The 14,564-nt window shown below is 41.6% G+C and overlaps 1 protein-coding gene across 1 annotated transcript in view; it reads right to left on the reverse strand.

Moving 5' to 3' along the window:
* Nucleotides 1-14,564, reverse strand: part of LOC124620064 (alpha-(1,3)-fucosyltransferase 10) — a 65,943-nt gene that overhangs the window by 14,354 nt on the left and 37,025 nt on the right. Inside the window, exons 5-6 of the mRNA XM_047146733.1 lie at nt 11,383-11,566; nt 5,755-5,929 (exon numbers count right to left, since the gene is read on the reverse strand). Coding sequence (XP_047002689.1) covers nt 5,755-5,929; nt 11,383-11,566 — 359 coding nt within the window. The remainder of the gene's footprint in view (nt 1-5,754; nt 5,930-11,382; nt 11,567-14,564) is intronic.

The following is a 14,564-nucleotide window of genomic DNA, read 5'->3' on the forward strand; positions in this document are numbered from 1 at the left end:
AGGTTCTGAGGATTCCTTGAAGCTCCGCCTGGACATCAGGAATGGGATTACCTTGGCAAACTTTGTATGTAGTGTTGTCAGAAAGCTGACGCAGTCCCTCAGCCACATACTCCCGATGATCAAGTACCACGGTTGTGGAATCCTTGTCCGCCGGAAGAATGACGATGGATCGGTCAGCCTTCAGATCACGGATAGCCTGGGCTTCAGCAGTGGTGATGCTGGGAGTAGGATTAAGGCTTTTTAAGAAGGATTGAGAGGCTTCTTAACCTCTTAGTTCATCCCTATGAGATCCCCAAACCACCTTCCCTACCCTCTGGCTCCTACCCTTGTAACCGCCCCCGATGTAAAACCTGTCCCATGCACCCTCCCACCACCACCTACTCCAGTCCTGTAACCCGGAGGGTGTACACGATCAAAGGCAGAGCCACGTGTGAAAGCACCCACGTGATTTACCAACTGACCTGCCTACACTGTGAAGCTTTCTATGTGGGAATGACCAGCAAAAAACTGTCCATCTGCATGAATAGACACAGGCAGACAGTGTTTGTTGGTAATGAGGATCACCCTGTGGCTAAACATGCCTTGGTGCACGGCCAGCACATCTTGGCACAGTGTTACACCGTCCGGGTTATCTGGATACTTCCCACTAACACCAACCTGTCAGAACTCCGGAGATGGGAACTTGCCCTTCAGTATATCCTCTCTTCTCGTTATCCGCCAGGCCTCAATCTCCGCTAATTTCAATTTTCCGCCGCTCATACCTCACCTGTCTTTCAACAACATCTTTGCCTCTGTACTTCCGCCTCGACTGACATCTCTACCCAAACTCTTTGCCTTTACAAATGTCTGCTTGTGTCTGTGTATGTGCGGATGGATATGTGTGTGTGTGCGCAAGTGTATACCTGTCCTTTTTCCCCCCTAAGGTAAGTCTTTCCGCTCCCGGGATTGGAATGACTCCTTACCCTCTCCCTTAAAACCCACATTCTTTCGCCTTTCCTTCTCCTTCCCTCTTTCCTGATGAGGCACAAACATACACACAAAATTCAAGCTTTCGCAACCAACGGTTGCTTCGTCAGGAAAGAGGGAAGGAGAGGGAAAGACGAGAGGATGTAGGTTTTAAAGGAGAGGGTAAGGAGTCATTCCAATCCCGGGAGCGGAAAGACTTACCTTAGGGGGAAAAAAGGACAGGTACACACACACACACACACACACACACACACACACACACATATATCTATCCTGCTCCCACTACACAGGCTTCTATTCGAACAATGCAACCACCAGCCTCTCTTGTTTTTTTCCTCCTCTACTTTTCTCCTTTTCTGCTCCCCTTACCCCTGTGAATCTCCCAAGTGCATCTAGCAACACTATCCTGTCATCACACACCTGCATGCTACCACAAGCAGCACCAAACCCTCCCTTCACCACCCCAGTCTGCTCCTTTCCCCCACCACCCAGACTGCTTCTGCCATCAGGCACAGTTGCTCGCAGTCTGGCCTCAATAGCCAGAGACAGTGGTCATTTACAAAGATGCTGTAATTTACCAAACAAAAGCATTGGTATGTTGATCAACATACCAATGCTTTTGTTTGGTAAGTTACAGCATCTTTATCTATCGACCTGCCAGCGCTTTCGTTCGGTAAGTCACCTCATCTTTATAATTACACACATATATATATATGGATGGATATGTGTGGATGGATATATGTGTGTGTGTGTGTGTGTGTGTGTGTGTGTGTGTGTGTGCGCGCGCGCGCGCGCGAGCGAGAGTGTCTACCCGTCCTTTTTTCCCCCTAAGATAAGTCTTTCCGCTCCCGGGATTGAAATGACTCCTTACCGTCTCCCTTAAAACCCACATCCTTTCGTCTTTCCCTCTCCTTCCCTCTTTCCTGATGAGGCAACAGTTTGTTGCGAAAGCTTGAATTTTGTATGTATGTTTGTGTTTGTTTGTGTGTCTATCGACCTGCCAGCGCTTTCGTTCGGTAAGTCACCTCATCTTTGTTTTTTTATATATATTTTTCCCACGTGGAATGTTTCCCTCTATTATATTGATATATATGTAAGTATAAAGATGAGGTGACTTACCGAACGAAAGCGCTGGCAGGTCGATAGACACACAAACATACACACAAAATTCTAGCTTTCGCAACCAACGGTTGCCTCATCAGTAAAGAGGGAAGGAGAGGGAAAGATGAAAGGATGTGGGTTTCAAGCTTTCGCAACAAACTGTTGCCTCATTAGGAAAGAGGGAAGGATGTGGGTTTTAAGGGAGAGGGTAAGGAGTCATTTGTGTGTATGTTTGTGTTTGTTTGTGTGTCTGTCGACCTGTATATGGCCCAAACTCTTTGCCTTTACATATGTCTGCTTGTGTCTGTATATGTGCGGATGGATATGTATGTGTGTGTGTGTGTGTGTGTGTGTGTGTGTGTGTGTGTGTGTGTGTGTGTGTGTGTGTGTCTCCTATGTTAGGAGGAGGCCTTTTGGCCAAAAGCTCACATACGTAGCAGTTTTTTTTGTTGTGCCCCTCTGTGAGTCAACATATCCTCTATATGGTATGGTGAGTAGCAATCTATCCTTTTCATAATATTGTACAAATAAGAACATTCTTCACAAAGATTTAAAGTCATATACTTTGTTCCAAACAGGTGTCCACTATTCAGGAACACACATTTTCAATAACTGGCCAACAACCATAAAAAGTTTCACTACCATTAAAGTTCACTTTAAGAGAAGTCTAAAGTATGTACTGGTAGCCAATTCCTCCTACTACAAATGAATTTTCGTGTTGAACCAACTGATGGATATATGTTAATAATAATGTCAAATAACATATTAGTACACTCCGACTTCTAAACAAATTCAGTGCTGTGATGCGATCACTGTAAATGAAATTAAAATTATGAAGAATGTAGCAACCAGTCACGGAAACATAATTTATTTATCTTGTTGCCAATTGATTTCAACCGATATCAGTCATCATCGGTGCATTTCTCTTACCGATACATGCCAGAAGTAGAAGTACTGTCCTTGGCAGATTTCTTGATAGAATCTGAAATAGAAGTCAGATTTCTTTATAGAAATCTGCCAAGGACACTACTTCTACTTATGGCATGTATCGGTAAGAGAAATGCACCTATCAGTCGAAATAGATTTGCAACAAGATAAATAAATTATGTTTCCATGACTGGTTGCTACATTCTTCATAATTTTATATTTCACAGTTGCTGCACAGAAAGGGAGCCTTATGGAGCCCAACATTCACTGTAAATGATTTGTTGTAAAATGATTTTCCAGTTTAGTATTTTTTATACTTTAAATGAAAATATTTTTAACCTTTATTGATTCATTCAACATCTGTGACGATCTTTTTACTTGACGATCTGTGGAAGGTACATTAGCATATTTGTTTTTCATTCTAAATATTTATTGCCAACATAATGGAAATGTATAGATAAAAAATCTACTCACCAAGCAACGACAGCAGAAAACGCACATGAAACAGTTTAACTTTTACAAGCTTTCTGAGCCAGTGGCTCCTTCTTGCAGAAGAGTTGAAGGGGAAGGAAGTGGAGTGAAGGGAAGGAAAGGAAAGAACTGGAGAGGTGAGTTTTCTGAACTGTACCCCTTTCGCTAAAACTCTCCAGAAGGAGCCACTGGCTCCAAAAACTTGTAAAAGTTAAACCCTTTTGAATGCGTGTTCCCCTGCTGCCGTTGGTGAGTAGATCTTTTTATCTCTCCATTTATGTTATATTGTCAATAATTATTTTCATTGTCATAAATATTTATTGCATATTCTTGTTTTTTTCTGACATGTTGTACATCCAGAGGAATCTCCTCACTATGGATCAATTGAAATGAAAAGGACATCTAATCTCATCCAATCCAATCTCCTGTTCTTTTTTAGGGATAATCTTCTGGAGCTATGTGTCTAGAGTCAATATATTATATGTTTTAACAATTTCCTCGTTTTGTAAACATTGAGAGGCTGTTGGGTGTTGAATTGTGTGGTACTGCTGAACCTTTGCAATAATGTGATTGAGCACCTGCTCTTCATCTGCAGGGGGTGGCAATTAGTGTCAGCATAAAACTGCAATACGGAGTTAATTGTCACGAAAAGCCAGAGAGCACAAGTGCTGAGTACTGGTCTGTAATTCCATTTCCTGATGAAAGTGCACTCTGTTCATGTTGATGTGACATGGACAGTGAAAACTGGCCACAGCATGGACCATAAAAGGGAAAGGCAGATAGTAATAGACTGATTACTTCCCTTGTATCTGCCGTTGGCACGATTTTGTCACTTCAAGTGCTATATTCGACACTATGCCAGGAACTTGACTGTGAACTGCAGAGTAATCATGTACAGTTAGAAATGTCCTTGTTCATGAAATTATCAGCTGTGCTGATACGGACAGCCTCTTTGAAAAACCTGTCATAGAAAAAAGAACCAGTAGTGAGGGTGTTGACATTTTTGTAGCCCATCCCATGTTCTGTATTCATACAGTGCCAAAGATATTGGCTTCCCTCTGACAACCATGCCTCCATCCTTGCTACTCTCCCTGTTTACCTTTCCCTGTTGCTTCATAACCTGGGTTGTGAGTAACTGAATCCACTTTCCCTTCTTCCCTTTTTTCCCCTCTCTCCTCCCTGATGAAGGAACAAAGTTCCGAAAGCTAGGAATGTAAATTTTCAGTTCTGTTTTATGTGTATCTATCGGCTGTACTGAGCTGAGGTAAGTACTGGCCAGCCCCTCTATCTCTTTGTTAGTATTTGTTTCACATCTTATATGAGATTTTCCATTAATCATTTAGATCACTTATAACATTCTTTTGTGATTTATCAGCTGCCTGATGCAAGTCTTCTGCTCTGATATCACTTGAGCAGTCTGCATGCAACAATAATATTTCAGTCATGAAAAATAAGGTTATCTGATGTAAGTAAAAGATGTTCCAAACTGACTAAGACCTTACTGACTTATAATTCAAAATAACCAAACTATTGTAAACATTTGAAGGTTAAAAAATAATGTGTACTTTTTTGATGATGTCAGAAATTTTGGGTAAGAAAAATATTTTTTGAGTATTATTAATCAACTCAACTTTGTATCTACTGGTGCAAATTTAGTGATTCAGAGCCTTGTTCCACAGTTTTACCTCTTCATTACATTAGCACTTTTTTTCTCATCTACTATGGAAGAAGGAATGAAGGGAATGTTTGCTTATAAATCTTCATTTTTGGACTGCAAAACATATTTACTGCCTAAAATACCATGCAAAAATTTTTATTAGCACAAATATTTCATACTATCTATCTTTATGTAGTTCTAAATATATCCTTTACAGATTTATAGCACAAGGTATGAGTCATTCAAACAGCACGATCAACACGACTTAAAAATCTGTTGCTATATGCACCAGGATCAATCTTTTTCTCTTGAAGAAAAATGCATTTTGTAAACAGGGTGCCCCAGGTTTTCCTGCTGAGAACATCATTGACATCCCAGAGAAGTTGAGTAAAGTGGAACAGTTTTGTGTGGTAATGGAGTAACTATTTTCAAGGAGAAGAGATAAGTGGCATTACTACTTCTTTTATTTTGTCCATCATTGGAGTTTGTAACTGCAAAAATCACAACATTTTTCCTACACCAGTGTTGTCTTAATACTGGAATACAGATCTTTGCCCTCGCCAAGTTTTTAAGGGCCTCATATATTGCTATTACATTTAATTATAATTACTTCACATGTGTCAATATCTTACCATTACAGAAGGTGATCCCATATACACAGGTACAGAGCCAACTATAAGCGTCCTCCACAACTTTTCTGTTATGTAATCTTCACAAACTGCATTTTCAAATGATAAGGTAAATTTGTACTGAGCCAATATGTGAAAAAAATCTTCTGCATCCATCCCAGTGATAGGCTCTGAAAGACTGGTGAAACAATTTGTTACTTTCAGTAATACCATCTCCTGATATAAAAATGGCAAGAAACAGCAGGGAACAACATAATGATGCAAAAAAGTCTTTTAAAAATTAGTGTCACTGAAATTTTAATTTTTTAAAGGGAGGTGAAGACTCTGTGTAAGCTTCAGATTTTTGTAAAATATAAATATACATGCAAGATTGATATCTGGTTGCTTCAAAGTGCAGTTCGTAAATGAACTTAATACATTTTTTTATTTAGAAAAATTCAAAATGAAGGTAACAGTATGTTACACAAGGATGTAACTATTCTACTTTGCAATTCACGGATGAAATATTTAGAGATGGGAAAAAGTGTTTGGTTCCCTTAGTTCTGAAACAACAAAAGGAAGCTTTCAGAATGGTTATCTGAGAATTGAGATGGTAACCACGAAGATTGAGAGTAAGGGAGCAGTAGTTGTAGGAAGGGACGGAGGGGGAGGGAGGGGGAGGGAAGACAGTACAGAGTTAGACCACTCAGGAAACAGTGTGAAAAGTGGTATGGAAAGAGAGAACAATACCACATAAAATAAACTGAGCTGGGAAAATTAAGAAATAAAATTAGGGAAGGGGAGGAAGGGGATGCTTCCACAGAAAAAAAGTAGGGGACAAGAAAGGCTACAGAGACAAGTGGGGGGAGGGGGGGGGCGATTGATAAAAAGTTGCATGGTCACAGTATGTGTGTGAACAAAAATTTCTCACTAACAAAATTCGGAAAAGATAGTTCTTTTGAAAGATCCATGTTTAATGACTTGCGAAATTTGGGATGAGGCTACAGTTCAAAGTTTCATCAGAGATGGAGCACTAGATCATTTAGCTGCAGAAGAGGGAAAAAACTGACCACAACTTAGTTTCATAAGCACACTCGTCATTTGCCATGTCACACAGGGAAACCATGGCGGCTGGGGATCTGAGTTCTGCCTCTCCCAAACACGAGACCAGCAGCTGCTCAGCAGATGTGAGGCAATTGTTTAAGCTGACCACTATATGCTCAGCACCCAGTAGGCAGGCAATCAGTAAGTGTCCCTCCAACACCATCTGGATGGCTATATTATGTCAGTGATCTGCCCCCACACCTATATACAGGGTGTCCAGCGAAGTAATCCCCGATTTCAAAACTGGATATCATCATGTGCAATTACACTCATCCTCTGCAAGCAGTATTTGCAATCACATCACAATCTTTTTGAAATGTTCACCACTTGCAATATAGAGGTGGTGCAAACAAACAAGGAAATTTGCCATCACAGACTGTGGGGTTTCAACAGTAATCGATTCAAAATGGCATAAGAAATAGGAATCAGGTTGGGTGAATATGGAGACAAATCCATCCCTGCAGCAGTAAATTTGTAATAATCAATCCTGCAATGCTAGTTGTGTGGTTACAAATTTTTCGAAAATTTTAATGAAACATTCACTACTAACTGTCTGTCACACAGAAAAAGGGCCATAACCTCTCTGCTGCATACCACAGAGCAAACAGTAGCTTTGGAAGAATAAACTGACTTCGCTTCACACAGACAGTGATTTTCAGAACCCCAAAAACACTAGTTTTGTTTATTCACGACTCCATTCACCTGAAAGCATGCTTCATCTGTGAACCAGATGCAGCCAACATAAAAGCTCTCATTATCAATTGCTGTGGGAATATGGATTGTTGCAAAGACAGCCTTCTGTCACACAGAAGTATGGCCTTGTGCTTTGGATTTTGAATGGAAATGTGTAGGCTCTGTCTCACCGTTTTCTGCATGCTGGAATGCTTCAAACCAGTTCTGTGGCAATTCTTCACGTGGATTTCATTGGATTTTGCTAAATAATTCCAGAAATCATGGTGACAGATCATCAGCTATGCTTTGTGTCTGTTGGAATTTGGAAACGATCCTGCAAATATTTTTCACATGCTGTCCTTTTACAATATTAACTTGTGTTAGAAAACTGTGAATTGTTTCTGTATGGCCATGTTCTCACCTTTGGTATTCCAGTATCAGAAAACATGTTATTCATGAAATACAAGATTTCAACCTCTTTCTTCAGTACATAAATCAACTTTCATTTTTCAACGGTGGAACTGATTGCTCTGAGCTGCAATGCACTATTTACAAATGCTATATACTTTGATTACATCACCATCTGTTAGCAACATTCCAAACTATTTCAAAACTTTTGTATAAATTTATTAGTATTGATCTTGGTTTTCGAGATATTTAATTTTGGAAACAGGGATTCTTTCACTGGACACCCTGTAGAAAACTGTGTAGTAGATGCCAAAAATTCTGTAAATGCCACCTTTCTTCTAATAGGATTGGATCTGCCAATGGAAGTACTTGAAAGGCAATAGTTGGGTAAGCACACTAGACAAGCCTTGGGGTATGAGAGTGGAAGTGGCATAGAGCTGAGCATGAATAATATACTGTCTGGGCTATTTTTGATCCTCTGTCTGGGATTACTACTCAATCAAAACAACTCAGATAAAACTGAAATGTCAGAATATCAAATGAATTTTAATACTGAGGCCTCTGTGTGATCTTACTAATTGTACATAGACAAAAATCTTTTTATATTATAAAATTGTATGAATGGATGTATGTATGAATGTTCCAAATCTTCTCCTACACCACACCAAACATGGTACACACCTTACTTGCTACCTAGAAGGAAATACTGTGGTGTTAAGAACCAGCAGCCTACTATTCTGGTGGGGGTGATACCACGGAGAGCGAAGAGGTGGAGGAGTGTGCAGGAAGTGGGCACGAGGGCGGCGTTGAGTGAGAGGGCCACATGGACAGGGAGAGGGGCGGGGGGGGGGGGGGCAGCAGAGGAGTGGCAGACGGACTTGCAGGTGGGGGAGGGCGAGTGGCATACGGACATGCAGGTGGGGGAGGGGGAGTGGTAGACGGACATGTGGGTGGGGGAGGGAGAGTGGCAGACGGACATGTGGGTGGGGGAGGGGGAGTGGCAGACGGGCACATGGGTGGGGGAGGGGGAGTGGCAGACGGGCACATGGGTGGGGGAGGGGGAGTGGCAGACGGGCATGTGGGTGGGGGAAGACAGACGCACACATGGGTGGTGGTGGTGGTGGTGGTGGTGGTGGAATGATAGACGGACATATGGGTGGGTGTGGGGGAGGGGAATGGCAGATGGACAAAGGGGGGGGGGAGGGGTAGCGGCAACCAAAATTGATGGGGAGGGGGGGGGGGGGCGAGGAGAGGCAGACTGGCACGTGGGAGTCAGTGGAGGAGTGGCTGATGGCCCCAGGTAGGGTAGAAGCGGTGGACAGGCACAGGAGTGGAGGTGGGAGTGGCAAATGGGCACGGGGGTGGGGGGAAGAACAGTAGATGGGCACAGGTAGAGGGCTAGGTGGAGTAAATAGAATAATTAACAAAGGCTGAGGCCAGGAGGGTTATGAGAATGTGGAACATATTGCAGGGAGAGTTCCCACGTGCACAACTCAGAAATGCTGGTGTTAATGGGAAGGGTCCAGATGGTACAGTCTGTGAAGCAGTCACTGAAATGAAGACCATCATGTTGGGCAACATGCTCAGCAATGGGGTGCTCCAGTTGTTTCTTGGTCACAGTTAATTGGTGGCCATTCACATGGACAGACACTTGTTGGCTGTAAAGCCCATGTAGAACACAGCATAGTAGTTGCATCTGAACTTGTAGATCACACGACTAGTTTCATAGGTAGCCCTGCCTTTGATGAGATAGGTGATGCTGGTGACAGGACTGGAGTACGTAGTGGTCGGAAGAGGTATGGACAGACAGATCTTGCATCTACGTTTATTATAGGGAATGAGCCATGAGGCAAGGGGTTGAGAGGAGTGATTGTATTGGGATGGACAAGGATACTGTGTATTTTCGGTGGGTGGCAGATTTCCACAGTTGGAGGGGAGGGAAGAATAGTGGGTAGGGCATTCCTGATTTCAGGCCGTGACAAGAGGTAGTCAGAACCCTGACAGAGAATGTGATTCAGTTTCTCCAGTTCTGAGTAGTACTGAGTCACAAGGGGAATGCTCCCGTGTGGTCAGATAGTGGGACTTTGGGAGGTAACTGGAGATATGAAGCATGGGACATCTCCAGTGACAAGCAGTCCCTCTCAAAACATACCAATATTCTCCATGAGGCCTTCAGAGACCATACTTACTCCCCCAACCTTGTACACAAACAGATCTCCCATGGCTTTTCTCTCCCATCATCCGCCCCTTCCCTCAGACCCAGTGACTGGCCACAGAGACACAATCTCCTCGTGACTCAGTACCATCTAGGACTGCACAATCTGAACCACATTCTCCACCAGGGTTTCAACCATCTCTCATCCTGCCCCGAAATGAGGAATGTCCTACCCACTATCCTTCCCACCCCTCCCATAGTCGTATTCTGCCACTCACTAAACCTACACAATATCTTCGTCCATCCCTACAGAACCCTTGCTCCCAACCCCTTGCCTCATGGCTCATATCCCTGTAATAGACCTGTCCCATACATCTTCTACCACCACCACCACCACCACCACCACCTACTCCAGTCCAGTCACTAGCATCACCTATCTTATCAAAGGCAGGACTACCTGTGAAACCAGTCATGTTGTCTACAAGCTAAGCTGTAACCACTGTGCTGCATTCTGTGTGAGCATGACAACCAACAAGCTGTCTGTCCACATGAATGGCGACTGAAAAACCGCAGCAAGAAAGAGCTGGACCACCCCATTGCTGAGCATGCATCCCCATACAATGTTCTTTATTTTAATGACTGCTTCACAGCCTGTGCCATATGGATCCTTCCCAGCAGCACCAACTTTTCTGAGCTGCCTACGCAGGAAATCTTCGTGCAATACGTCGCACATTCCCGTAACCCTCTTGGCCTCAACCTTCATTAGCCATTGTCTTTACCCGACTAGCACTACGCCTCCATCCACCTTGTCCCCATATGCTCCCACAAGCAACACTTTACCACCTCCCTCTTACCCTGCTATCCCTCCCCCTGCCCCCCAGCCTCCTCCTTAAACCCCACCAACCAGTTGCTACTCCCATGATGCGCTGCTGCTCCCAGTCTGGCCTCAGCAGCCAGAGACTGTGATCATGATTCATGATTTTGTGTGCGTGTGCGTGTGTGTGTGATGAAGGCCTTGTTGTCTGAAAGCTCATTTGTTGACAGTCTTTTTGTTACGCCTATCTGCGACTTAGCATCTCCGCTATACTGTGAGTAGCAACTATCCTTTTCACAAATTTCATTCAGTATTCACTCCAAACTAGATAATGATATGAAGCAATGTACAATCATATGTTTGTCAAAACAGATATATTAATGATTTTTTACAATAGACACATCTGTCGCACACTTCACAGTGGTCATCAAAATACAGTAAAACATATTCCATTAATCTGTTACGAAGCATGTATTCTTTTACGAAAGAAAGTACTTACTATTCTGGCAGCTTTTTGTTCTGTAAGCAGGCACCATACGAATCTACTTTAATGTATTTCATCAGTTCTGCAACATATGTGTCACGTTCAAGTGGTGTGCTGCAGTCTGAATGGACATACACAACTGGGGCGAGATTATCTAGTAGCACATCTTTGAGTTCTACAGGCAAGTAGTATTTTGTACCTGTAAAGAGAAAAAAAACTGTAGAAGAAACTTGAAACCCAATTCTACTGCTGAACAAAATGGTGATTACTGCTAAACAAAATCAAAAGTTTAAATGATTAATTTTTAATAATATAGTTGGTGGTAATGTGCTAGACTATGGATCCAGAGGCCTTGGGTTCAATCCCCAGTTGGCACTAGGATTTGTCTCTTGTCACTTATTTTTTTCACCTCTGGCAATGTTTGTTGATGTGAAAAATGCTGCGCAGCACCATGGTTCGTGGTCCACATTCAGTTGTAGGTCCCACTATAACTGGCTGGGTAAGTAAGTTCAAAATTTGGAGGAAGACAACAGCATGCCACTTTTAACAGCACCATCTTTTAAGTGGAGGTGATATTCCATCAGACAAAACCCACTGTTTAAAGACTCTAGTATTTGTGCTCAGTTTTCAGTTCCACATTATAGTTAGTGTACATAAATTTTATTTTATGAACTTAAACATTACTACAAGTGCTCATTATTAAAATTAATAAAAAAAGTAACTAACTCCAGAGGACCATGTGACAGTGACTGGCCACTGTATCATCTTATATCATATGGCATCATGTGGTTGTGGTACTGAGGGCCATGGGGCCAGCATACTGTTGTCTCGGCCATTACCGGTTATCCAAGCCTTGAAGTTACAACTTCTCATTCAGGTAGCTCCTCAGTTGGAATCACAAGGCAGAGTGAACAGCGTTAGATTCCTCTCACCAAGGAATCATCCCTGACAGTACCAGGAATTGAACCTGGGTCCTTAGCATGGCAGTCAGCCATACCAACCACTCAGTTACAGAGGTGGCATATAATCCTACAACCACCAAGCATGGACAAAAATTGCTTGTACATTTTTCTTTTAATAAATTTCATTTGGTAACATCGAATGCAAGTTTTACAGTGCCTTGTTGAAAATCTAATTGTTCAGTTTCATTTTCATTGTTGATTACTAACCATTATTATTAGCAGTTTGTCACAGTAGGGCAAACCCCTTTCTTGTGAAGTAGATTTTCTAAAATGAGTTTTAGAGGCTTGAGGAACGCAGAAATTCTTGCTGCACTTTTAGTAGATGATGAATTATCAGATTTTGGCGATTTTGAGTTAGATCACACAAGTAGAAGAAAATTCAAATGGCGAAGCGGAGGACAGTGAAGAAACAAACCGTGCAGGTAACGCTTCACACAAATATGTTTCCATTTCTGGTAGAGTGTACCTTGCAAAAGCTCCAAGGCATTGTAAAAGGGATTTTGCCAACATAAATCGTGAACATCAGGGAATAACTACTGCTGGGAAAGTAATAAGTGTATGTGAGTCACCCAAGAAGTTTTTAAGTACCGTGATAGTACAGAGAATTGTTGACCATACAAATGAAGAAGCTGAAAGAAAAAAACATCTCCTGCTAGCATTTCTGAAATATATGCTTTGATGGGAATTTTATTTTGGGAATTTTATTTCTAATGGACATTTACCAGAACACCAATATTTTGTTATCTGATTTATTGTCAAATTTATTGGGAAGAGCAATATATAAGAACTGAGTAAAACATGAGCATATCAGCTACTGAAAATTCTTTGCTTTTATGACACAGGCACCAGGGCACAAAACATGCAAGGACAAATTTGCACCACTGCATGAAGCATTTGAAGAATTAAATGGAATACTCCAAGGTACTTCAGAAATGAACGTCACAATACAATTGATGAAATGCTACGTCTTTTCAGAGGGGGTTTTGTCCTTAAAAGTTTTCCTCAAAAACAAATCTGGAAAATATGGTATACTTGTTAGAATTATTAGTAGTGCAAGTGAACAATATAAAATAAAAATGGAAGTGTATGCTGGAAAAAGACAGTAGAGCTACCTGTGAACAAGGCCCTCTTGATATTGTGAAGAGGCTGGTGGAACCAATAAAGAATAAAGGCTACAATATCAAAACTGACCGTTTCTACACTCCTGTAGAATTGGCAGACATTCTGTATGAAGATTATAATCTTACACTGGTTGGGACACTCAAATCCAACAGAAAACATATACCACAAGAACTTAAGATGGCAGCTGGCAGAGAGCTGTACTACTACAAATTTGGATTCACAGATACAACTACTAAGAAACCTCCAATAACATCTTGTTGACATTGCCAACACAACATCATGATGCAGGAGCAGAAGTTGATATACCAAAAAGAAAACCCTGAATAAACCTATACCATAATTCCACTAAGGGAAGAGCAGATGTCATAGATCAAATGGTTAGGGCATACTGTACAAGAAGGGGTACGAGAAGACAGCCACTGTCAATGTTCTACAGCCTACTTGATATAGCTTCAGTTAACACACACACACTGTTCAAGAAAAATGTACCTAAGCGGAACAAATGGATATTGAACACCAGAAAACACGAAAAGATCGTAACTTCGCGAAGTCACGCTTAGGCTTAAATTTTGTAAACGTGTTTGTTTCTTGTTTCACGGTAATTTAACTAGTTTCTCGGTAACAAATAAGTAAACTACCGTAAATAGCGTATAACTTCATTGTTTTAATACAGATTTCAGAAAAACAGCGTAACTTTATATCAGAAACTTGCCCATATACATTTGTTTATAGGCCTAATTCTCGTAACGTTTTTGGAGAATCAAAGTTAAAGTATCTCGTTTAATTGTCCTTTTTTTCATTCCATCGAGTGAAATATATAATAAATAGCGTATACCTTCATTGTTTTAATACAGATCTCAGAAAAACAGCGGAATTTTAAATCAGAAACTTGCTTATATACATTTGTGAATAGGCTTAATTCTTGTAACGTCTTTTTTATTTTCGGTAATTTAATTGATTTATTCTAGCTAAAGTATTATTTTTGCCATGAGTGAGAAGTGCCTGACTTGCCGTAGAATTGTTAGTTCCGGGGTTTGGTGTGATGGATGCAGTAGTTTTTTTCACTGGGGGGACTGCAGTGGCGTGGGTGTTGGGAAAGTGGATCAGGCTCAT

This window comes from Schistocerca americana, chromosome 1 (genome assembly GCF_021461395.2).
Source record: "Schistocerca americana isolate TAMUIC-IGC-003095 chromosome 1, iqSchAmer2.1, whole genome shotgun sequence".
NCBI lineage: Eukaryota > Metazoa > Arthropoda > Insecta > Orthoptera > Acrididae > Schistocerca > Schistocerca americana.